This window comes from Silurus meridionalis, chromosome 17 (genome assembly GCF_014805685.1).
Source record: "Silurus meridionalis isolate SWU-2019-XX chromosome 17, ASM1480568v1, whole genome shotgun sequence".
Classification (NCBI taxonomy): domain Eukaryota; kingdom Metazoa; phylum Chordata; class Actinopteri; order Siluriformes; family Siluridae; genus Silurus; species Silurus meridionalis.
Window position 1 is genome coordinate 19982760 of NC_060900.1, and position 24472 is coordinate 20007231.

Below are 24472 nucleotides of genomic sequence, written 5' to 3' on the forward strand. Positions count from 1 at the left end.
CCCCGGTACAACCTACAGTGCCTGGGTGGGAACTGCCCATTGTTTTCGGGGCTCTCTCTGAGCCTCCCCTTCGAGCCTCTAGCCGAGGCATCTTGGAGGCACCTTTCAATCAAGACTGCATTCTTGTTGGCCATCTGCTCTATCAAGAGGGTAGGGGGCTTGCAGACCCTTTCTGTGGCCCCCTTGTTTCTGGAGTTTACCCCGTGTATGGCCAGTGCCTTTCTGTACCCCAGTACGGGTTACATCCCCAAGGTGCACTCGGCCCTCCCACAACCCGTAAGATTACAGGCATTCTATCCTCCTCCGTTCCAGGCTTCAGACTAGGAGAAACTGAACCGGCTCTGTCCAGTGCGTGAACTGGACACCTACGTCCACAGGACGGGTCCTTGAAGAAGGACATGCTCGTCTGCTACGACTCTGAGCAGGTGGATTGTTGATGCTGTCACATCATCTTATGAGTCCTCTGGTCTCCCTGCTCCCTTCGGGGTCAGAGCTCACTCCACCTGGAGTGTGGCTGCCTCAAAATCTTGGTCCTCTGGAGTTCCCCTTCAAGACATATGTAATGCAGCGGGTTGGTCCACCCTGCTGACCTAGACCGCAGTGCAACTCCTCCCCTTAGTCCTTCTCTTGCTGTGTTGACAGACACACACAGGGCAGGCACTGGTCAGTCTGGCGTGATTAAACACTCATTCCCAAAGCGTTTCGACGCAGCTTGAGTTCCTGAAAGGGGAACGTCTCTAGGTTATATATGTAACACTAGTTCCATGAGGGAAAGAGACACTGCTTCTCTCTCTCACTGCTTTATCTAGCGCTTCCTTCTCCCTTACAGAAGCTGCCGCTGCCCTCACTCATATGCAGTCCAATTGTCATTGCATGATATTGAAGTATGGAATGGTAGCCATGGTGGTTTAGTATCCCATTCACAATTAAACCTGTATTTAACCTACAGGTATAAAATGAGTTAGGACAGTAATTTGTAAATTGAAAGGTGACAAGGCTACACCATCCATAACTGTTGCAACTGCTGTTCTTGCCAAAGGTGACAGTTTGATAACTATTGCTACTGTTAAATTACCTAGCTTGTTGCATATAACCAAGCATGCGTGTCTCTCTCAGAGATAATAAAAGACGGTGTTTTGACTTTGACAGGCATTGCACATCTGATAGTACAAGTCGCGAGCTACTTAATGTGGTTAACTAACTTTTGGATCAAACCAAACCTGTTGAAGGATTTTTTTTCCCCAAAAGAGAAGACATGATTAAGGAAAACAATAATTTTCCCATTTTCTCTCTAATTATTAGGCAGTGGTGGCTCAGTGGTCAAGGTTGAAAATATTCTATGGCCAAAAACATGTTGAGGTCTGACCAACTGCTGATACAGAATTAAAAGCACAATTACATACACTACCTTTACATGTTGTAGCTATAACATTTCTTTTCACTTGAACTAAGCACAGGCACAAACTATTCCACTACGACAGTGATTCTGTGCACAAAACAAGCTCCATTAAGACAATGTGCCAAGATTGTTAAGTAACTATAAGAACTCATGGCCTGCACAGACATTTGACCACAAGCCAATAAAATCTGTAAAAAAAAAAAAAACTAGAAGAGTGAAACTTAACAAAAAACCAACACTAAATCTGGAATAGGGTATTCAAAAAACATTATATATAGATCAACCTTATCTATCTTATCTAGATATCTTATCTATCTTCTCTAGATATCTAAGCTATCCCATCTAGCTATCTCATCTAGATATCTCATCTAGATCGCTTATCTAGCTGACTTTCCAAAATTTAAACATGTTTTGTGTTTAGGCAGTAAGGTATAAAATCTGTTAACATCCTTTCATTGTAATGACCGAAAAATAATGTGAGGTTTGAAAAGACAAAGAAGAGACAAGGGTTATTGTAAGATATTAGACAAAAGGGCTTTTATTCCACACTATAAACTGGGACATTTTAAACAAGCTTAAACCCGGCTGCCGACTCCCATCCTCCCACCCCACAAAATGGCCTAAATAAGTTGTGTGGCAGTTTCTTTTATACACGTCTCTCTGGCTGCTACATCACTAATCACCAACCCAAACTTTTACCATCTATGCTTTACACTTCATGTACAATTAAACCATCACCTCTAAAGCGCAGCACACAGTTCACACAGTTTATACACACTCCAAGTCCTCAGATGCTTACTGACATTATTGCTCAGATAAATTAAACTAATCTACAAAATGAAAACGGAAATAAAGAAATTATATTACCCCAGATGCATGTGTACATAACAGTGGGTTTTCCAAAAACAAGATTTTTTTGTTGTTTATTGTAGATATTTGGTTAAAAAAAAAAAATAAAAAAAATTTCTGTTCTGCGTTCTTGTGTTCAGCATGCAGAAGTCCCCGAGAAACAAGAAACCCTTCTGTACTGTTTTTCACATGCGTTTAACAAAATGACCTCGCTCTCATCGTCAACAACGCAACGGATCAGAAACCCATGCTGTATGCCCCATCGCTCTACTATGTAACGTTTTTGTTTAGCATATCTGTATTTTTAGACAACCACACACAGTTCAAATAGGAGAAAAGTTGTAAAAATACAAAAAAAGACCAAATAGCTTCATTCAGAACAACAAAACCCAAATCCAAAAAAAGAGGAAATAGCACCGTTGTTACAAAGGTCAGAGGTCAGAGGGTGTTGGGAACAATCAGTTACACAACCGGGAATAGAATAGTACAAAAGGGATAAAAGAGGAGATGAACTGGTAGTTCTTCTCCTAGGTATCGGCTCTGCTCCTACACACTGTCTCATTTCTGGTTTTGGGCCTGTGTTAACGTGCGCTGCAGGTGACGCACATGTAGTCCTCGTCGGCTGCTATCTTTTCAGAAACTCCTACACAGATCATGTGAAACCACTGGTTACAGCAGTCGCACTGCACCCAGAACACCTGCAATACACAAACACAACATACACAGATTGTTACAGCAATTACAAGTCCTCAAATTGTCAAGACAGACAAATGCGCAAACAGCTGCAGATCACACACAGAAAAAATAAAACACCACCTCTTCTCCTGCTGGCTGAAGGCAGCTCTCAGCTGGGCAGAGGATCATGTCCTCCTCTGAGTCATCAGACTGGGACACATCAGAAAGGTAAGAGGGAGATGCCGACACCGACGCTGCTTTCCTCTCGCTCCTATTTTCCTTTCTCATCCGCTGCTTCTTCCTTTTCGGAACCCCTCGCTCTCGTACGTCGACCTTCATTCCCATCTCCTCTCTTTCCAACCGCCGCTTCGCTTTCTTTTCTGCTGGTGTCCCTTGGTCCTTCTGAACAACAGACAAAGAAGACAGACACAAAATGTCAGACCGGATACTGTAGTAATGTGGAATAGCAGTTCTGCTTATATGCAAGAACACAACCAGCTCTGATACACACTCTTACCTCCTTGTGTTGTGAAGTGTGTTCCTGAGAGTGGTATGGTGTGTGCTGTGGGCTGTCGGATGCTGGTTGTGTATGCCTAGGACTGCACTGAGCCAGGGGGCCTTTTAGTAGCAACGTGTACAGCTGTTGAGTCTCAGGCAGTGACACCTGAAGCAATAATCCTTCCACCAACAGCTTTTCCAGCTCTGGAGTCAGACCTAACATGCACAGATTCACAAAAACCAACACACACTTATGTTATGCTCAGCATCAAATTTACAAATGTCTTGGAAGACATAACAGTATGAGACTAAAGGTGGGCTACAGATATATATCTCTGTGGTGTGTGTATAGTGTATGTATATATATATATATATATATATATATATATATATATATATATATATATATATATATATATATATATATATATATACACACACACACACACACACACATACACACACACACACACACACACACACACACACACACACACACACACACACAAGTATATATTTGGTATATACTATATTTTACAAAGTTCTAGCATCACATGTATTACTCGAACACGAGTGTAAACTGCAATAAAACAATACTGTACTCAAGTTAGAATGCAAGCATGCATACCACTTTCATTCTCAAACCCCTTAATATCAAAAGCAGAGGAGTTCAGCATTAAAATCAGAGGGAACAGTGCCCTCTGCAACCCAACGACTGTAACTGCAGGCATTTTGTACCAAGTACTGGTTAACAAGTAAGGCAAGAAATCGACTGCCTTAGCAGCTGTGGTAAAACACAATCTCTACTGGTTGACAAATTTCTCAAGTATATCAGTACACCTCCCACTACAATTCAGTAGATTTAATTATAACCTAAATAGGAAATGGAGATGTGACTGTATCTACTCACCCTGCAGAGGGATGCAGTGCTGTTCTATGTAAAAGACAGACTGTTCCTGACTGCACTTGCTCCAGTCCTGACCCTGATGAACAGAAACACATAACAGCCTTACTGGTGAGAAACAGAGTGTCTCCATTTTCTAGTCATGCCTAATATATATTTATACTTGTATACCAGTCAGTGTACATTTTAAATCAACACTGGTATGTGAATATATATTTGACAGAGATTTTGCTTTCTAATGCAACACCAGCCATATCATTATCTTCTTCAAAAGTGTGTTGTAGAGCCTCATTTATGTAAATATTTCGAATGAAAGAAAAAAAAATGGGTGGACCCCATTCATGCCCAATACCAACACCCACCTTTGGACTGTTGTCCCCTGCCAAGCGTTTTTCCTGCTGCTCCTGTGTAGGAAGGTTATGCGAGGCTATGACCTCCCGTGCTCGCCGCTGCCAGTCCACTGTGAGTTCAATCATGTAACGCAGTGCGTCTCCCTCTGGTAACCGCACACGGATTCTCTGCAGAGACGCCATCAGCTGAACAATCCTGTCTAAAGCCGGTTTCGCCGAACGCCGACACAAAGGACACAACCACGACTCGGACTCGCAAGGGTCCCCCTGCCCACGTACACACACACTGTGGAAAACACCTCGACACAGCTCGCACTGACGCATGGCCCCCATGGGAGGCTTTTGACACACGCAAACTTTGAGTGTGCTGCAGTCGGCTGCCTGAAGGAGTTTTGACTCGTTAGCTGCACGGAGAGACACCAAGGACTCTAGCTCCTTCAAATGGACTTCAGCAAGAGTAGCCATCTGAGAAAGAAATGAATATGTAAAACAGACTCATTAATATGAAGTTTTAATCTGATGTTAAATATGCAAATTATCAGAGACCCCCAAAATTATTATTTTTATATATATTTTTTATGCATATACATACATATTCATGTGTTCATTTATCACCTTTTTTTTTGTTAATCGCAGGCGGTTTTGGAATTTAACCACCGCAATAAACCGTGGATTACTGTGTATATAATATAATATAATAAAACATATTTCCAATGCTCTGTTATAAGATAAACAAAAAAAAAAGAGAATAGGTTTGTGCATTTTAATTTTCTCACCCAGATTCCCTGTGATTGGATGTTTAAATGTAAAAACAATAGTAAATTATCAATTATCAATCAATTGAAGGTGGCTGTCAACTTTGGACTGTGTCTGTTAACTCACAGCAGAAGTCGAGTCTTTACTTTCTGTCAGGGCTTTTTCAACATCACTCAGATTATCCAGTCTCCCTGTTCTCTTTTTCCCACATGACACTGCATCTCCCTTTGTCTTCTTCATCTTTCTTTTGAAAGGACTTCCCACCTCACACCGTGGACACAACACCTGCAGAGAATGGGACACCAAAAGACTGAAGGAAACACTGTTCTACTGAGCTACAATATAGGAAAGTAAAAAGAAAAAAAAAAAAAGAATAATAAAATAAAATAAAATAAATAGATGCAGTAAAAATGTGAGATTTGTTTACCTCCAGCAGCGTGAAAGAGGAGTGTTTAAGGAGAAAGGTTTTGGCTGCGGACTCCTTCCATGCCTGCACCTCAGAGACGAGCGCCTCCAACCTTTCCAGTGGTTCCAGCTGCACAGGAATTGCCCTGGCCCTCTGCACCAAGTCCGACAGTGTGTCTAACACAGGGACACGCCCTCCCAACTAATACACACATACACACACAGAGATCAATTTTCACCATCACAGGAACTGTATTGCATTATTGTTCAAGCAATTTTTCATATACACCCAATATTTGCACAATTGGAGTAAAAATCCTGCATCTATGCAGCTTGTAAAATCTTTAGTGTGTTTTACCTGCAGAGCTTCAGCCTCCTTCAGCCACTCCGTTGCTCTATCAATAGAGTCTCGCAACAACCGACAATTGGGCAGATACGTAGGCACGGCCTCAACCTCTTTCAGAATGGCAGAAAGCGATTCCACACTCTCTGGAGATCTATGGGAGATAAAGAGTAGCAAAGCTGCTATCAGCAAAAGTACGTTTAAGGCTGTTGGAGAATAAACAAAAGATCCAGAACCTTTATTGAGATTTATCTGCATTGACCCTTGACAAACAAAAGTCAAAGGATGAGGCAATATGCAAATTAGGTTGCAAATACAACACTCAAGTTGCATCCCGACTGGCCTCAGAGCTTGTAATGTGTTTAAGTGACCCGATGCTGCCCCCACCTGGCTTTAAGCAGTGCTTGTGCTTTGTCCTCCCACTGCTCAGACAAGGTGAGCAGCTCCTGCAGACGAGCCATGGCACGCTCTATCGCAGGGTCAGAAGTTAACCCCACAGCGCGGTCAATCAGCTGCCGCATAGCGTCCAGAGTGAGGCCACGGACACTGCTGCCTGACTCCTCAGCCTGATACACTGATGCCAACCAGCGAGCGATCTCCAGACGTTCCCGTAACCTCGGAACCTCCGGCAGATGCACGTCAAACTCCGCGCTCTCATCCAGAAGAGCCTGAATCTCCACCACAGATTCTGCACTCACAGCATCAGACAGAACTTTCTCGCTGTGTGCCTGGAAATCCTCGATACGGTTCAGCAGATCCTGAGACAAAAAGAGCAAGAACAGGGAAAATAGAAACATGTTAGAAATTTTTTTTACCTTAATATAAATATATACATTACCTAGAGGAATCTAATGAATAAGCCTTTTGTAAGAACTTGATTTTATTTAATAAAGTGAACAGTCTTAAATTGGTAAATAAATAAAAAAAAGCGATTCCTTTTTCACAATCGAATGTCTGTGCAGTTTAAGCAGGTGTGCTTATAAGTTAAAATTAACTAAACTTTAACATTAATTATAGATATTTCTTATATTTTACGTATGAGGAACTACTTCTATTGCCATACATATGATCTGAATGTAGCATACTCAGAGTTTAAAGTATTATCTAGAATAGAATAATTTAGATTGACTAAACCACTGGCCTGTACATAGTTCCATTCATATATCATACATTATTTATTAAACTCAAGTTGCTGATGCTAGCTTTACTCATTAGTGGTCAAAGAGTCTGTGTTTCTGTACTAGAAATAGCTGCAGTGATCTCTGATTGATTTACTGTTACAGGACAAAACAAGTAAATGGCAAGTGTGTGTGTGTGTTACCTTCAGTAATGGTGCTTGCATTAAGCTGCAGGGCAGGTTGTAGAGCTGACGCACAAATGACCTCAGTTCCTCGACATTTAACTGGTTATGAGTTTTTCCTCCACCAGCACGATACCTAAAGATACACAAACACATTGCTGACCACAATTTTTTCCACTTACAATGCAGAATGCAATGGCACTTAGCTCATTCAACAGCCTGAGCCTTAGCTCATTCAACCCATTATATATATATATATATATATATATATATATATATATATATATATATATATATATATATATATATATATATATATATATATATATATATATGTGCATGTGTGTGCGTGTACCTGGTCTGTCTCTTGCCATTGAGTAGCTGCTGTGCCACAGATGAACATCTGTCTGCATCTTGAGTGACCACTCTAAGGTGACGTAACAAATCATTATCTGGAAAACTGTTCTTATCGGACTCCTCAATCAGAGAATGGAACATAGATAAGTCTGAAACAAAGCACAGAGTGTGTGTGTGAGAGCGAGGGCAAGAGAGAGACCAACTCAAACACTTTATATATATGCGCACTGGTTATTGCACTCTGAACAAAGAACATAAACAAAATCTGGAACAATCTCATTACAGATTTCACTACAAACGAAAAAAAAAATTGGTTCTGAGTCTGCAAAACTATTTAAGTCTCTCTTTTGGTTTGGAACTCAGACACTTATAGTAAAGAAGTTTTTAGACCACGTTTTATAAAAAATAAAAAAAAAAATAAAAAAAAAAAAAAGAAGGAGAGATATCATAGCTGTATTTTTCATAGTACATTACAATCCTGCATCATGTAACGTCATAGTTTAATTCCTAAACATTGACAGTAGCTTTAGAACAGGCACCAACACTTATGATGTACAAGCTCAATTCTTTCACTTAAGTAAAACTTACTGCGCTTTTTGTCCAGTTTGGCCTCAAGGACCTCAGTTACGCGTGATGCCCACTCGTCATACAAATAAGCCCTTTGCCTCACTGCGTTCATCATGGGGTAGAGGTCATCCAATGTGAATCGATACCTGCGATCAGATAAAAGGTGTAAAAGATTAGATTTTTACTATCTACATTGCAACTAATAGAAATAAAATATATTTGTAAACCATCTGACAATCATGCATCCATTAAACTGGTTTAATTAAAATATCCATGTCTAATTTATATGTTGGAGCGCTCACTTGAATGTGTATTTGGAGGTAGGACAGGAGCAGAGGTGGAGAGCATGGTGTAGACACACCTGCTCTCCTGGCCGACATGGACAGGTGAGAGCAGACAGGTAACAGGTGGTACGACAATTAACACACTGTCTCTCATCATCCTGCAGCAAATCATATTTAAACAGCTCGCACTGCACCACTCCCTAGAGGCAAAATGAGAAGAGGGAGAGGCTCATATGAACAAAATATCAAGAGTCACATATTGCACGCATTGTAAAGTGAGAACGACTGTAATTTTATCAGTTTTTTGAAAAAGTGTATTTAAAATTACAGAACATAACCTTATTATTTATGTTATTTTTTAGAAAACTGGATTGATGTATTTTCAGATGACCAAACAGAAGGTACATGAAAAAACAGCCCTAGAATGTGATGAGACCTAAATGCAAAGAATTTGACTTTCTAAACCACATTAAGCCTGTACAAATAATGTCTAGAATTACCCAGCTGTGCCCAGGATATACCAAAGAGCTACAATAATACACTTTTATACAAAGTAGATCATTAGTAAATTGTTTGGGGGAAGGGGGAAAAAAAAAAAAAAATAATTCAGCCATTACTGTTTCTCACCAATTTGCGGATTTGCTCTCGGAGGTCCCTCTCTTCGTTGATCATTAGCACCAGGTCTTTGTGTACGGCTGAAGCTAGGACCACGCTCAATTTTTCAGCTTTGGCAGCCATGTTACATATCATCTCATCGTGTGAAAACACACAGTAGCGATGCAGCAAGCGGTAGTGTTCCACACACTGACGGCCCAAAGGCATCTACAGATACGGAAGGGTGACCCATTTTCTAATCAATATCAAGGTGTGACCCAAGCTGCTTAAGATTTACTGATAATAATGATCACCTCACCCTAAAATGACAAAGATGAGATATACTCCAGTATCACTAATGTGATATCTTTCTTACCCAGTCCACAGTGCAGAAGTTCACAGCTTCTGCAAAGTTGAAGCCCTGATTAAAGCCACTGTGATAGGCTCTTGGGAATGTGATGACAAATTCTCCTGCACACTGATTGGTCCTGTAAATCTAAGAAACAAGAACAAGTTCAGAAACAGAGTGCAAGATTAGTTTATCATTTGAATTTTGAGAAAGTGCAATTACTGAACTATAAGCACAGGATTAATCGAATTCAACATTAAACACAGGGCAGTGTGTGTGTGCGCATGTGCACGAGTGCATTACGAAAAGAAAAAGAAAGAATTGTCGTGTGTGTGCGCACGAGTGAGATGGTTCAGCGTATATGTGTGAAGTCTTAGAGCAAACACATGAAATGAAGAGAGAGGATGTGGCATTAATAATTTGTATGTGTTCGTGTGTGTGTGTATAGGTGTGAAGAAATGTGGTGTGTAAGACAGTTAGCTGTGTCTGTGTTAAAGTTTGTGTGATGCGGTGTGTAAATGAGAGAAAAGATACAACAGTAAGACACAGAAGGACAAAGAAAGACAAAAGAAGGAAAAGAACATAAAAAGACAGTGTGTGACTCACTGGTACTCCATGGGCCATGAGTGTGTTTGGGTTCATGATGGTAACAAGCTGGTGTAGAAGATCTGGCTGAGACTCAAAAAGCTCAGGTGCCAGCTTCTTCATCACTGCCTCCAGCTGCTCAGCAGCAAATCCTGGAGCTCCATACCATGTCTTAGGCTCTCCCCTAAAAATAAACCAAGCGACCTTAAAACCACACTTTTATAAAGTTCCATCTGTCTTTGAGAGAAAATGAGTGACTATATCACCAGAGCATGTGGAAAATATATTTAGCAATAGTCTTTGTCACATAGTAAACTTCAGCCAAGTTCATAAAGGTAGCTCACATATATTCTTGTCGATTCTATTTCTAGTCAGAAAGACTTTCTACAGTCTAATATGACAAAATACCTTGAAAATGCACCAGAAAAGAAACGAAAAAGAACAACTGGTGTGCAAAAAAACATCATAAAGGCTCATACATCAGAAAGCGAAAATAGTCTCCCCTCAATTCTGAACAAAGTTTGTTCAAGGAAAGGGTCCTAAATCATATCGTAGAAAAAAAAAAAAAAAATCATGCCCCATTATGAAAGAGTTCAGTGCCGACTTCAAATATATTGCTGCATAAATATTGCATACAGATCATATAGAAGCCTAAGGTTTACACATCTTTTAGCAATGTCAAGCACTTAACTGTAGACAACAACAAAGCAGCAATAAAGACAAAATATATCACTGTTTTGAGTTGCTGAATATATTTAAAGACAATCACTAGGCTTAAACCAAAGCTAAGTCTACATACTGAGATAAATCACTAGCTGACTATTTTACATAGTATATAATATACTGCAGGCAAACATCACTTGATTTTATGGTGGATTTATATTGAAAGTCTGATGGTTATTTTATTTTATATATATATATATATATATATATATATATATATATATATATATATATATATATATATATATATATATATATATAATCTCTTGCTGAGTAAATAGACAAAAATTCAGAACATATATAAATATATAAGCATGATAAAGTGGTACTTACCAGTGCAGGTAGTTAATGGAGTAGCTCCAGTGGTCCTCGATATGCCAGCAGAAAGAAGAAAAACACATGCCCACATACAGCCAGGGCAGGGTCATGCCACAAATATCAGCTGTCACATGGGTCAACACAGATGGATCCATCATTGCCATGTTATTCAGATTCCACCCACAGCTCAAGTACTTCTACAATGCACCAACAGAACAAAGCAGCCATGCCAAAAGTGTAAGAAAACAGCTGGTATTTTAGGAGACATCAAGAGATCAAGCACTGTGGCTTAGTAATCTGTGCTCTAGACGTTCTCATCACACACATTTCCAAAATACATCACAGTGTTGCAGTCTTTGTATCAATGGTTTAATTCACCTCGTCTTGAGGGGCGACCTTGAACTTGCCACCCTTAATCGGAAAGCCGCTGCCGAACTCCTTGGAAGCGATATCGGCTCCATACTCTACGGTCACATCCTCTGTGATAGTGCCCACCAACCGCCAGAACTCTTTCTCAACCAGCTCAGTGGGCACCATCTATACATATATAGAAAGGAAATACAAACCCACAGAAACACAAGGTAACTAAATATGTACAAAAACTAATTCAAAAGGTCAATTCTAAGAGACCACAGACGATCGAGCTTACATGAACAGGCATGTTGAAGTAGTCAGACTTAAAAGAGTCAGCCATTTCCCCAAATGTTTTGAGGGAGTATTCTCTGCGCGCCTGCTCGAAGCCAAATGCCTGCAGTGGCTTACTGCATTCCTGCAGAGAAACAGACTGCAAATCAGTGAATCAAAGTCTTTTTTTTAATTGATCTCGGTTCATTTACTTATTGCAAAGGGATTATTTCTTATTTTCTTGATTTATGAAAGTTTTATTCAGACAGCAGTGGTTTGCCATGTTCTTGTAGTACCACTGCATTAAAAACAATCCTCATGCACTGTTCTAAGGATTCATGTGCAGTGTATAAGCTTGTGATTTTTTGTTTTTACTATGCAGTCAGGTATATAAGTACTTAGAAGTAATACAGTTTTTATAAAGATGAGGAAAATCATCTCATGTGATGAAACTGATGTCCATTCAATGACCGCAAAGGATCTTTAGATTTAAGAAACATTTTCAGTAATTGGAGATATCTATCTATCTATCTATCTATCTATCTATCTATCTATCTATCTATCTATCTATCTATCTAAAAAGGATTACGGCAATTTTTTTCATTCCTTTAAATGTCTCAAAGCTGAAAGTCTACACTTTTATATCTTGATTCCTTCAATTCAAATATTTCAGTTGTATGCAGAGGCAAAATAAAACCTTGAAATACTTATAAATAAAACGTGTTAAAGGAACGTTATAAAGTGACAATGTCTTACCAATAACCCAATTTTTTTATTCATAATACATGAATGCCATAATTTGGTGGCAATCTGCCTCTGTTTTGATAAAATGACAATAATGTTAGTATTAGACATGCATTGTCTTGGCTTAGCGAGTAAAATATTAGGGTGTGGCAGACAAGTCCCTGCTTCCCACACCTGCGCCAGACACTTGGGGCACCTCCAGTCACCCTTGGGAACATCATGAAGAGGTGGGATCAAGCAGAAAGTGTGGTAGCTGTCATCACAGCCGTCGCATAGCAACAGCCTATCCTCATCACTACCACTCCCACATACCAAACACACATACAGGTCCACCTAGAGCAAGAAGCAAATCACACAAGACAAGGGGGTGGGGGTGGGGGAATAAGAGACGGTGGAATATAAGGTATTAGTGTTGTAATAATGTAACACATCGAAGTCCATGCAAGAGAAAGAAGAATCAAACAGATGCCCGTAAGAGGAGACCTACTACACTGACAGGTGCTTGTGGAGCGCTTTTCTTATAGCGCGGTTTGGTTTTCTCTGGCTCAGTTTGCAGGTCTCGCTCCACAGGCTCCTGCTTAATCTGAATGGGTATTTCCTTTACTGTAGACACAAGAAGAAAGAGCTTATTGTTTTAAGATTGTCCTTCAAACCAGCTCTTGATTAATGCAACTCCGTCTTTTCATTTGTTTTGACACACACAAAAATTATTAAAAACTTCATTGATGTTTTGTCCGATTTTTCAAAAGGTATCTCCCCCCCCCAAAAAAAATTGAGATAGAGATAATCAAAGGAAAAACTAATTTAACCATTGTAGCTGTATAATTATTTAACATTTAAAATCTTTGAACGTGGCTATAAATGTAGAGGCATTATAATTAAATCTTGAAGTGGGATTTTATTCATGGAAGTTTGGAAAAATGTATAATATTTGTATATATTTTTTTCTGTAAAATCTAATCTTATAGTTCTTATACTCTATTTATTCATCCATCTTATTGCTGTTCGTATGTCTAACTGATTCACATTATCTTTTCAACGCCTCCTCATTAAGCACTTTCACTCGCATTTTATGTCCAACGGTTCCTATAAAATGATACGGTATAGAACATTTTTACTATGTAGACAAGCATAAAGACCATGATAGTGACATGTGATATGCCTGTCTGATATGCAAAAACAGCTGCTCACCTGGTTCAGGTTTTGCTACAAAAGAGCCCATCCGTCTCCTGAGATTGGGCCTGTTCTCACACACCTCTCCTCCTGCACCCCCCTCCGACTTCCCACTGCCAGACTGGAAAGGAAACGAAACAGGAAAGATGTTTAGTTGTAATAGCAATTAACTACAGCAGATCAACAGTACAGCAAACGGTAAATGCGTCTTGAGGTATTCATGCGCTTGCTCTACCTCGGCTTTCATCCGCTTGGCTCTCCTGGCAGGCGTGCATGTATCGCTGGGCTGCACCTGCACCTTCTGCCTCTGCACCAGATCGTGAGGTTTATATTCTTTATCATCATCATTTTCCGGGAGGGAGGGCTTCTGAACAAACTGCTGATGAAATGATAAAAAAAAAAAAAAAAAAAAAGTTACTTCCCCTGTCACTTCCAGCACCTGCAAAGGAGGCATGCTGGCAGTACCATAAATGTCACTAGTAAAAACACACCTTGCCAACACTGTACAACTGAATGCACTGAAACATTTTCAGAATTTGCAAATTTGTTCATTACAGGTTAAAATGTGACTTCAAAATACAGTACACATATGGGTAAAGCACATACACACAGACCAGTACCAAGTCAAAGAAACTAGAGATGTAAATAGTCCAATTCCGATATAAGATGCTATTTTGGCATCTGCACCATGACTTATCTCACAGTCAAAAAGAGGATTAGCACAAATTTCAGGAATAAGCTTGGCAGCTGTAAGAAAAGCGCATGCAGCAACAAAGGAGGAAAAGAGAACAGAGCTTATTAATGTTTAATATTCTGTTATAGTTTAAAAGATTCATTCAGTCATTCTTCTACATTAACCGCTTTATCCTCAGCAGATTGGCAGCAGATCCAGAGATCTCAGGAACACTGGAAGCAAGGTAGAAATACGCCCTACTCAATCCATCTCTCTATATCACATACACACAAATTTAGAACTGTCAGTCCACACATTAGCATATTACTGAGGGTGAGGGAAAACTGGAGAAACCAGAGAAAAGCCACAGGAACATGGAAGAATATTAGAAATTCCACACAGCCTAACAGATAGGAGACTAACAACACTCACTACGTGACTTATGCAGGCATGATGTGGAATTACATGTAAATAAATCTACCACATATCCACCAAGATGAATTTTGTTAGATTCAGAGTACGTGAGAGCAGAAAAGTGCCAAGCTCGGTTCTAGCATCTCTTAGTGAGTGCACATTCTGTATCTGTCTCGCCCCAAAATCTAGCCCAGCCAAATTAGTTTAAAACCAAATAAGATTGGTAGGAGTGTTTCTAGCTATTATCAGATTATCAGTTGGGATTCACTGAAGGGAGGAAACCGGGGGAGACCGTGCTTCTGCTGTGCTGAACCCAGAGGGATCTCTCTCACAAAAAAAAGAGGGGTAAGAGAAAGAGGTAACAGCTGTCTGTTTTTAAAGCATATTCCCTTCTGTACCTTACAAAGCTCTAAGGGCAGTGAAAGCAAGCAAAGAGGGTGAGGGGTGGAATAAAGGATGAATGTGATGAGAACAGTCATAGCCAATTCTATTTTTATTATGGCTGTGTGTTTATGTTTTTGATCAACATAAACATTCTATTGGTACTTGCATGCTTACAAAACAATGGCGCCTCAGTCTTTATAAAAGTAAACCTGGTTCAGTATATTACTGCTAAAAACAGTATTATGACAGTCTGAACCATAATGTTAAATAAAAAGTGACTAACTGGTTTCACTTTTAATATCTGCATCACTATCACAGTGAGGAATATAGAAAATACTGAACAATACAAACTCACTTTAGATCGGCGGATCTATTTTGTTACCTTTTAAAGGGTGATATTCATTTGAAGGAACGTTGCATCTCAAACAATAGAAACGACCCTATAAGTAGCCTACATGTAGAAATTTGAACAATTGCTATTAAAAGTTATTGCTTTTAGCATTTTAATTATATACCTATTAAATCAAGTAGAACTATTTAATTATATGATCATCATCATCATATACACCGGAAGCCAGCAGCTATAGTTTTCTATCTTTTCTCTGCTGAGGAAAATTGAGAAGAAATGAGCAGCTCACCATAAATTCCTGACCAATCAAACTGTTACACTACTCTGGTGCTTCTCGAAAGCGGAGCAATGTGAAACCAACCGGATGACATGAAAAAATATACAGTGTACACAAACAAACAGAAAAAAAAGAAGAAGTGGAAGGCACAGAGCAGATAAAACATGCAAGCAAACAAAAAAGTAAAAGATCATTTAAAATAAAACAGGAAGGTGATATAAAAAAAAAAAAAAAAAAAAGTTAAAAGATTTACTGGCGTATTTCTGCAGTGGCGGCTTAAAAATACAAGAACTGAAACATTGTTAGAATGTAACAATTTGTTTGAAATGAAGACTATGTTAACATTGTTTTTGTTTCAATTCCCCCAGTTTACAAAAGATGAGCCAGGATTAGAATAACTTGGCCCTGAAGCAGAAATGTAGACATACCTTCTCCTGCTCAGGAGCTGCCCCAAAACTCATCAGTTTGGCTGCAAGCTCTGATTCCTGGGCGAGAGAAAGTGCCAAAAGTTATACACCAATTTAGGTGACCTCACTCTGAGAGGTCACAAACATCCAATTAAATGTCTTTTCTTGTGGAGACAACAAATATTTGAAGGGTGGGAGTCAGAATACATTTTCTTCTTTTATTAACTGGAAAAAAAAAAAGTTAAGAAAGATATTTTGATTTCAGACCAACACAAACCAGTCACTCCACGTGAATCTTTTTGTTCAGGACGATCCTCCACTGTTAGAACAAACTGGCCGTGTTTACTCAATCAGGCTAAACAAAAAAAAATTTGTCCCGAATACATATCGGCTAGTAACCAGTAGCATTTCCTTCGGTCCTAAAACCCTGCTTTATAACTGAAAGGTTCCTGTTGCATTGTTGAAAAAAGCTCCAAGTTACAATAAACTCACAATCAACCCACCACAAAAACACTACAACACCAAAAACTGGAACATTGTTCCAGAAACCTGATCCATAAAATATTAAAGCATGATGTGATGGTAAAATGCTTTGAACACTCATGCTTAAGAGTTACAATTATGTGCTAGTGACCAGAAGGTTGTGAGTTCAATCCCAGGATTCTGCTCTTTGCCTTATTCTGCCCTGCACTATGTTAGGATTGGTTTCCACCATAGCTATATACGTCATTACATAATTATGCAATTGGCATATGGATGCATATAAACATACAATGCAATCAAATTAAAAACATCTGCTATTTATTTACTCAGCAAATGCGTTCCATCCGTCATGAATCCAGTCTAACCCACCTCCAACAACCTGCAACAGCCTTTCACTAGAGCTTGTGTTCTGTTTTTTTTAATGGCATGGAATAACTTTGAGAACGGACTTTCACATTCCTACCTCATACCGAGCTGAGCTAATGGAAAATAAACCAGAGTATGTTGTATGACATGGATGATATACAGCAGGTTGTATGACGTGCGATTGCTAGATGCCAGAACTCCTGAATGACCGTGAATTATGCATCACTGGATCATCTTAGAAGATCTGTAAAAAAATCCAAGTCACACTCAATATTAAGAATTCCAGGATAATAAAGAGTGTACGTACCAGCAAATTGGCCCCAGAAAGGAAGAGGTTGTAAGGGTAGAGGACTCGTTCGTAGTGAGCACGCAGATGTGAACCTATCGCCTTGCCGGGCGCAAATCCCATGGATATGGCAATCTTTGTCCATTTGCGCTCCTTACATACGATATCGAAACCACCTTCATCTGAAACCAGCTAAGCAACGACAGAACGGACATGAGTGTACACACACACCTACATACACACACTGTTGTTTCTGACTAGAACATGATAACTGAGTACATTGACTGATGGACAGTGTTTCCTCAACAGCACATGACTTGCAATACTTTTCTTAGCTGTGGGTTTAATTGCCTTACCTTGTTTAGCTGGTATAGATCTAATATCTTTCGCTCTACATGTGGAATCTTAAGAGTGCATCCCTGAAGCTCCCAGAACTTAGCAATCTGGTCCAAAAAATTTAGTTTGACCCTCGTTTGTGCCTGCGAGACAGAAGACAGGGGGGGGCGGGGGACAGAAAAGAGTGAGAAAGAAAAACGAAGGGGGAAAAAAAGCAAATTATATTGAAAATAAATGCAAAATGATAATGATTAACTTGTTTTTTCTTTGCTGAACTGTGCTTCCTTTGACATGGAAAAGAAGGGGAGGTCCAAAAATACACAGATTCTGCTGACTGGGGTTTTCTAATTGAAAGTTTAATGCCTAATGCCTCCCAGAGATTCCTTTAAGCATCTTTAGTGAAAAGACAAAAACAATTCAAACACACACACACACACACACACACACACACACACACAGGGTGTGAACTAACCTCTAATTCGTTGAGTCTTTGGATCCGAGGAGTAAAATGAAGTCTGTCAACGTCACATGCAAATGGAGGTTGCCAGTCCTGAGCACACCCAAACAGAAACATACATGAATTTAACTAAACAAACAAGTCAAATGTAACAATCATTGTCCTTACCAAAAGCATTTTGCTATCTTAAACAGCAAATTCACATTTTAAAAGCAACTGTGCCAAAATGGCCAGAATAAACCCAGGAAATAGGATCCACTGCATATCCATAGCAGTACAAACATTTACTATGGAAAAACATGGACTTTAAATTGTATTTTGGTACAAAAGCATACTAATGGTACGGCACAGGGTTTATTGCTTGTGCAATGATACGATTTTTACTTTTTAGCAAGTAACCGCTCATCCTAAGAGGTGTTTTCATTCTATCATCGGTCGTTCCGAGAATCACAGCAGGTTTTCCTTGAGCACAAAGAAAAAAAATGCTTCAAGTTTGCTATCGCACAAGTCACTTTCTCTGCCTGTCTACTCTGAGGAATTAACAGTTCCTTTGGTGCCCCCAGTACCAAATCCAAATGTGGGGCTGTTGATTAGAAAATAGCAGTTGCTCCCTCTACAAAAAAAATGAAACAATGGGGGTGGTTTTCATTAGAGCACAATCCAGTCATAAATAATGTCAAATTTAACCACTTTTGTAAATGGAAATGTTTTTTTTTTTTTTCCATATTTCATAGGATCTTATGTATAATGGTTATAAATGGCTAAAAATAACTTGTAAAATTGTGTTACAATACATGATCTAATGTTAGTAGTTTTTTTTACCACGCAGAAATAAAACAGTTCTAGCTCTTAAAAAAATCATTTTTTATTTATTATTCTTGGGGGTAGAAAAAAATAAATTAAAAAAAAGGACCAAATTCAAATTCTCAGTAAGATCCTATTATTCATGCATTAAAGACTTTTCAGCCAATTTCTCAAGTCAACCACATCCTTAGAGGAGGATTGCTAGTAAACACACCTCGTAATGTTAAGAAAGGACTAACTGATGTCAGAATTACAGCTAAAGCATTCTTTCATTGCACCTTTGTATAGAATATAGAATAGATTAGATTGATAAACGGGGTCAATTCTGCAGTTCAATTCCTTTTTCCTAAAATGGTCATAACATGGCAGTGAAATCTACATTAGTCTGCATGTGAAAAGGCATATTGATATGCAACATGAGGGGAGGGCTCAGTAGTGATCACCCCAAACAAATGGCCATTTAGGGTTGGTAAATGCAATAAACGACAGCAGAAGACTGATTAAGGGTGGACATTTTTTTAAACATAACTGACAATTGATACGCAAAGAAATGTTAATTAAAAATGAATAGGCAGCATGCTCTTCCACATAATGAAAGCATAATAATCTATGCAGCTATGCAGATACACCAACTGAACTTGATTCTTGTTATTCAAACCACCATCCAGAACTGGAATTACTGGAATAGCACATCATAAACTCTTCATTTTCATCCATCTGAGTGACAGCATTCACTTCCTATAAAATCTTCCAGGCACTCACTGGCCACACCTACAGGCATACGATTTGCTATAAAACAAACAAAAGACTTTCTGATTATACAAGCGCTGGAGAAATTGGAACTAAAGAAATGGCAGCAATATACTTAAATATCTCAAATCCAGGCAGTACAACATGAAATATAAGTATAGATTTGAGAATTTTGAATCAGAGCAGAGTAACGAGTAGCGAGTAACACCTTTTGTGTGACTGTTGTTCTCTAGACTACATTTCTTACCCACTAAAACCATGTCCTTTGAGACAACATACCATTCTACATTTCCGCTTTTGTAACCACGTAGGTGAACGATCTTCAAAACCACTTCCTCTGCCAAAGCATAAACTAGATCATCTGCTGTTAAACATGGTGGAAAGCAGAGGTAAATCATACAATGAGCTCAGCTCAGGCCTTACAGTTGCTGACTCAAACGGATCCATGGTAGCCAAATCTCCTCACTTACGATGTTGTAAAAGACTAATTTAAATGAAAGCCTTAATTTTCACTTCTTTGGAAGAAGTATGAAAGACCTCTTCACCCCCTGTTTCCCCTACACCAGCCCACATCCCCATTTGACCCTTGTTATTTTTCAGAAACCAAGCCACAAAGAAACAATACCCAGCTTCATTCTGTCCATAGGGATGCTCAAATATAAACAAAAAAATATAAAGAACAGAAAACATGCTCTATATATGGGAAATGTGTGTGGAAAACCACACAACTCTCTATAGAAGGCCTTTCAGATGACAATGCATATCAGAGCAAAAACCAAGGACCCGGGGAAGGCAACAAAATATTGCTGCTGCACTGAAGATTCCCAAAAAGCACACAAGAGCCTCCATATTTTTTACATTTTCGAATTTTGGCACAACCAGGACTTTTGCCAAAGCTATTGGCCAGACTGAGCCGTTGGGGGAGAAGGGCCTTAGTAGGAGAGGGGATGAAGAACCCGAAGGACACTCTGGTTAAGTTCCTGCGATCCTGTGTGGGACAAAGCTCCAGAAGGACAAATATCACTGCAGCCCTTCACTGATCTGGGTTTTATGACAGAAGACTCCTCAGAGTAAAACACATGGAAGCCCAGTTGGAGTTTGCAAAAAAAGCACCTGATGTACTCTTAGACTTTGAGGGAAAAGATTCTCTGGTCTGATGAGAAAGATTAAACTCTCTGGCCTCAATTCTTAACATCGTGTCTAGAGAAAATAAGGCGCCATCCCAACATTAAAGCATGGTGGTTGCAGACAATGACAATGACCCCAAGCACACAGCAAAGACCACAGTGGCTTAGGGACAATTCTGTACATGTCCAAAGTGTGGTTTAGCCAAAACCCTGACTTAAACATCTCTAGAGAGAGTAAAAGTTCTGAGTACTTATGTATGTGATACTTCAGTTCATTTTGTTTTACAGACATTTCTAGTATTGTTTTTACCTTGTCTTTAAAGAATTATAAAGATTGTAGTATCAGGCTGCAACATACCTTTTTTTAAGAGGATCTCAATACTTCCTGAATATATGTTTGTGTGCACATATTGTTAATAATATTATATATATATATATATATATATATATATATATATATAAAACACACACACACACAGCGTTATCATTGGTTATTTAATTTTGGATAGGGAAAAGTTTTTTTTTTTTTTAAGATAATACATCACAAATTGGAAAGTAACATGAAAACCAAGAATGCTCACGACGTTTAAACATTGCATGTGATTACAACATCCACGCGAGGAAAGAAAGAAATCTAACTGATCAATTGACTTCATCAAATCAACAGCAAACTTACGTACTCGCCATAATAAACTTTTAATCAGACAAGGGGATAAATAACGTGCAAAAAAAAAAAAAAACCCTAATTTTTATCCGTATTTGGTTCACACCAGTTGTGGTACAGACCCACAAAATGGCCAGATGGTAGTACACACACACACACACACACACACACACACACACAAACATTCACAAAGGCAACATGGAGGACGGCTGAAGTGAACACGGCCTGCACGGTATCCATAAATTCACCTCAGAAACACAGCAACACTCCCATGCAACTATAACCTCCAAAGCTTATCATTGGATATCACACACAACTCAAAGGTGTAGAGAAGATGCCAGAGTCGCCTTTACGCCATTTTGTGTAGTCTGTTTGCGTGTGTCTGCGCGTTTAACTTATATAAACCCATACAAGCAACGAGCGATGGAAAATCGGAAGACTTTCCCCCCCACATATCCATGAAAGGCTGAATGAACGAAAAAAGAAAAAAAAAACGAAACACGTTTACGACTTGTATCATTGGACTCAAATGTGGAAAAAATTCAGCTGGCCAGAACGCGTTGTGTTTTTCATGAAGCAGTTTACATTCAGTTCACAATACCGACCAAAAAAAATTTGCTCACATCGGATCCTTTATCATTTTCACTTTCTTGTGGCGTGAGACACGTCACGTAGCTCCCATATTGTGTAACCCGACCTACGACTATTATTTTATTCCCTCACACACGCCTGCAAGATTTCACCTTAAAGCTTCCTTTATACGAAATTCATATCGTGAAATGTCGAACAACAAAAAAACGAGTTGTTCTCTATCTTCCAGTCCTCCAAACCAACCAACCCACCGTGTATTTTCCATTTCACAAGAAGTTTTCGTCAAGACGCTATAGAACTCACACACCTCCAGTGGATGTGGTTTGTGCACTGCCATTTTACAGCGCATCCACTTCTACCCAAGAGTGTGTGTGAACAACAACACGTCTATATGGAAATAAACTTCCTAAAAACACTCACATCCGAGTGCTTGTTTACTCTTGAGTCGTGTTTCAGAGCACTGCTAAAACTCTCATCCTTGAGGCCACATTCAATGTCACAGTGATGCGGTAATGCAGCTCGCCATGTGGCCCTGTTCAACAACCGAGTAGGAAATGTGTGTGTGTGTGTGTGTGTGGGACCAGTACAGGCAAGAAATAACAATGAGGAGGTGAGAAACTAGTCCAAAGTGTAACCTTCGTTTTGGAATATTGTTGATTTCCATGTCGAAATTATTTATTTATCATGAAATAAAAATGCTTCCACGAGCTGAGTACAGAAGGTGAGGGTAGTAGACCACTTCTTATCTTCCGCTCTCAGGGTGATTCCTCCATCCTGTACACCTCAAATTGGCGACTAATCTCACAGACTTTTAGCAAAACATCGACCCCCCCCAAAAAAAAAAAAAAATCTTAAAACTTGGTACCGTTTGGACAATTTTATCTGGTTTCTATCATCTAACTTATTTCTCCAGTTCTCCTCAGCATTACTACAAGGCGTTCATCTCATTTTAATTGTGTAACAAAACAATATAACGCAACAAATCATCACCATCACCTGATACAATCCAGGTTAAACAACTAACATTGCACAATATCGCGAATCTGCCGTGCCTGAAACTTCCTTTACATTTCCTTGATGAAGATAGCTAGCCTAGGCAAGGTAGTTGTTTTCTCTAAGCCCATAACTAGCAGGCAAACAATCCAGCTAGCCAGTCACATCATCTTACATTCATCCGTATGATTCTCCCCTGCAACTTTTTATTATTATTATTTTTTACTACTACTTTGATACATGAATGGTTTTAGGTTATAGGTCAGTTTAATCAGTGATATATTTGTGCTGAATCGATTCGCAACTAGCACAAGCAAGCAGATCTCTATAGATTAGGCACACAAAGCAATACAGCTGGTTTAGCTAGGTGCTGTCACTGCGCCGCCATGTTGAAAATTTTCCCTTTAAATTGAGCACCCGAGCTTTGCTAACTACTACCGGAGCCGATGGTTAGATACCGAGACCGCGGTTACAGAGCAGTCGGTGTACTAGATTTCAGACACTCACCGGCGGCGGTCGGATTTTACAGATGCCCGTTTTCTCCGCGATTGGACGAATCTTATTAATAAACGCGAACGGATCGGCGAATTCCTCCCAGCTGGGCTCGAAGACCGGGCACTCCGGAGGCGGCTTAAACTCGTCCGGCCGAGGCTGGCTCATGGTCCAGATCCAGAGAGACACGGGTCACTCGGTCGGGACACACACACTCGTTAGGATCGGACAGTGTGATCGATGTCGCTTCTGGTCCTCCGTTGCCGGATTCCTACTTACGCGAACAATCAGTATCAACACAGGCTGGCTCAGTCATACACACACTGAGAAGATTGCACTTAGGCACTTACCACATCCGCCTAAAAAACTAGACACCCAGCAATCCCACAAGTCAAACAAATGAGCTCAGAAGCTTTACAGAGCTGCGGCATTTTCATTTATTCATTTCATCTATATATATATATATATATATATATATATATATATATATATATATATATATATATATAAATAAACGGAGCATTGAAATACATTATATGTATGTATGTGTGTATATATACACACACACACACACACACACACACACACGTGTTTTTCAAATTCAGGATGCCAAATGCTTTGGCATATTACAATCATATTACAATCTTATTTATTACATCCCATTTTAACAAATTTCAGTATGTGCGTGACTTACACTAGAATTGTGCAATATAAAATGTATTTTATTGTATATTTATTTGTATTTGTTGAAGTAAACTGATTGATGTTATACATTATGCTATTTCACAACGATTTCTCTTAGAAACATCTATCTATCTATCT

The 24472-nt window shown here is 39.3% G+C and overlaps 1 protein-coding gene across 12 annotated transcripts; it reads right to left on the reverse strand.

The window, feature by feature from the left end:
* Positions 1 to 1908: 1908 nt before the first annotated feature.
* Positions 1909 to 23998, reverse strand: kdm5bb (lysine (K)-specific demethylase 5Bb). 12 transcript variants are annotated; one of them, XM_046871149.1, is made up of 29 exons: positions 23666 to 23998; positions 18245 to 18322; positions 17793 to 17915; positions 17458 to 17628; positions 16323 to 16379; positions 14033 to 14173; positions 13816 to 13918; positions 13112 to 13227; positions 12799 to 12957; positions 12637 to 12696; positions 11906 to 12040; positions 11635 to 11793; positions 11272 to 11453; positions 10237 to 10399; positions 9658 to 9777; positions 9315 to 9509; positions 8706 to 8887; positions 8425 to 8549; positions 7835 to 7985; positions 7501 to 7615; positions 6567 to 6937; positions 6195 to 6333; positions 5859 to 6038; positions 5558 to 5716; positions 4688 to 5140; positions 4332 to 4404; positions 3441 to 3637; positions 3065 to 3325; positions 1909 to 2946 (listed from the first exon to the last, which is right to left on the reverse strand). In XM_046871149.1, the coding sequence occupies exons 1-29, from the start codon at positions 23816 to 23818 to the stop codon at positions 2830 to 2832; spliced, it is 4638 nt and encodes a 1545-aa protein (XP_046727105.1). In that variant the 5' UTR covers positions 23819 to 23998; the 3' UTR covers positions 1909 to 2829. The 12 variants fall into 12 exon arrangements, with proteins under 12 accessions (XP_046727105.1, XP_046727106.1, XP_046727107.1 ...); XM_046871150.1 differs by having other exon boundaries at positions 13121 to 13227; positions 14033 to 14176; XM_046871151.1 differs by having other exon boundaries at positions 11906 to 12025; positions 14033 to 14176.
* Positions 23999 to 24472: the final 474 nt, after the last annotated feature.

Coding starts and splice junctions, on each gene's coding strand:
- kdm5bb (XM_046871147.1), bottom strand. CDS start 23,818: ATGAGCCAGCCTCGGCCGGACGAGTTTAAGCCGCCTCCGGAGTGCCCG. Junction 12,958..13,111: donor CACAAGCACCTGTCAGTGTA/GTAGGTCTCCTC, acceptor TTCTTGCTCTAG/GTGGACCTGTATGTGTGTTT. Junction 8,888..9,314: donor GAGAGCAAATCCGCAAATTG/GTGAGAAACAGT, acceptor TTTTGCCTCTAG/GGAGTGGTGCAGTGCGAGCT.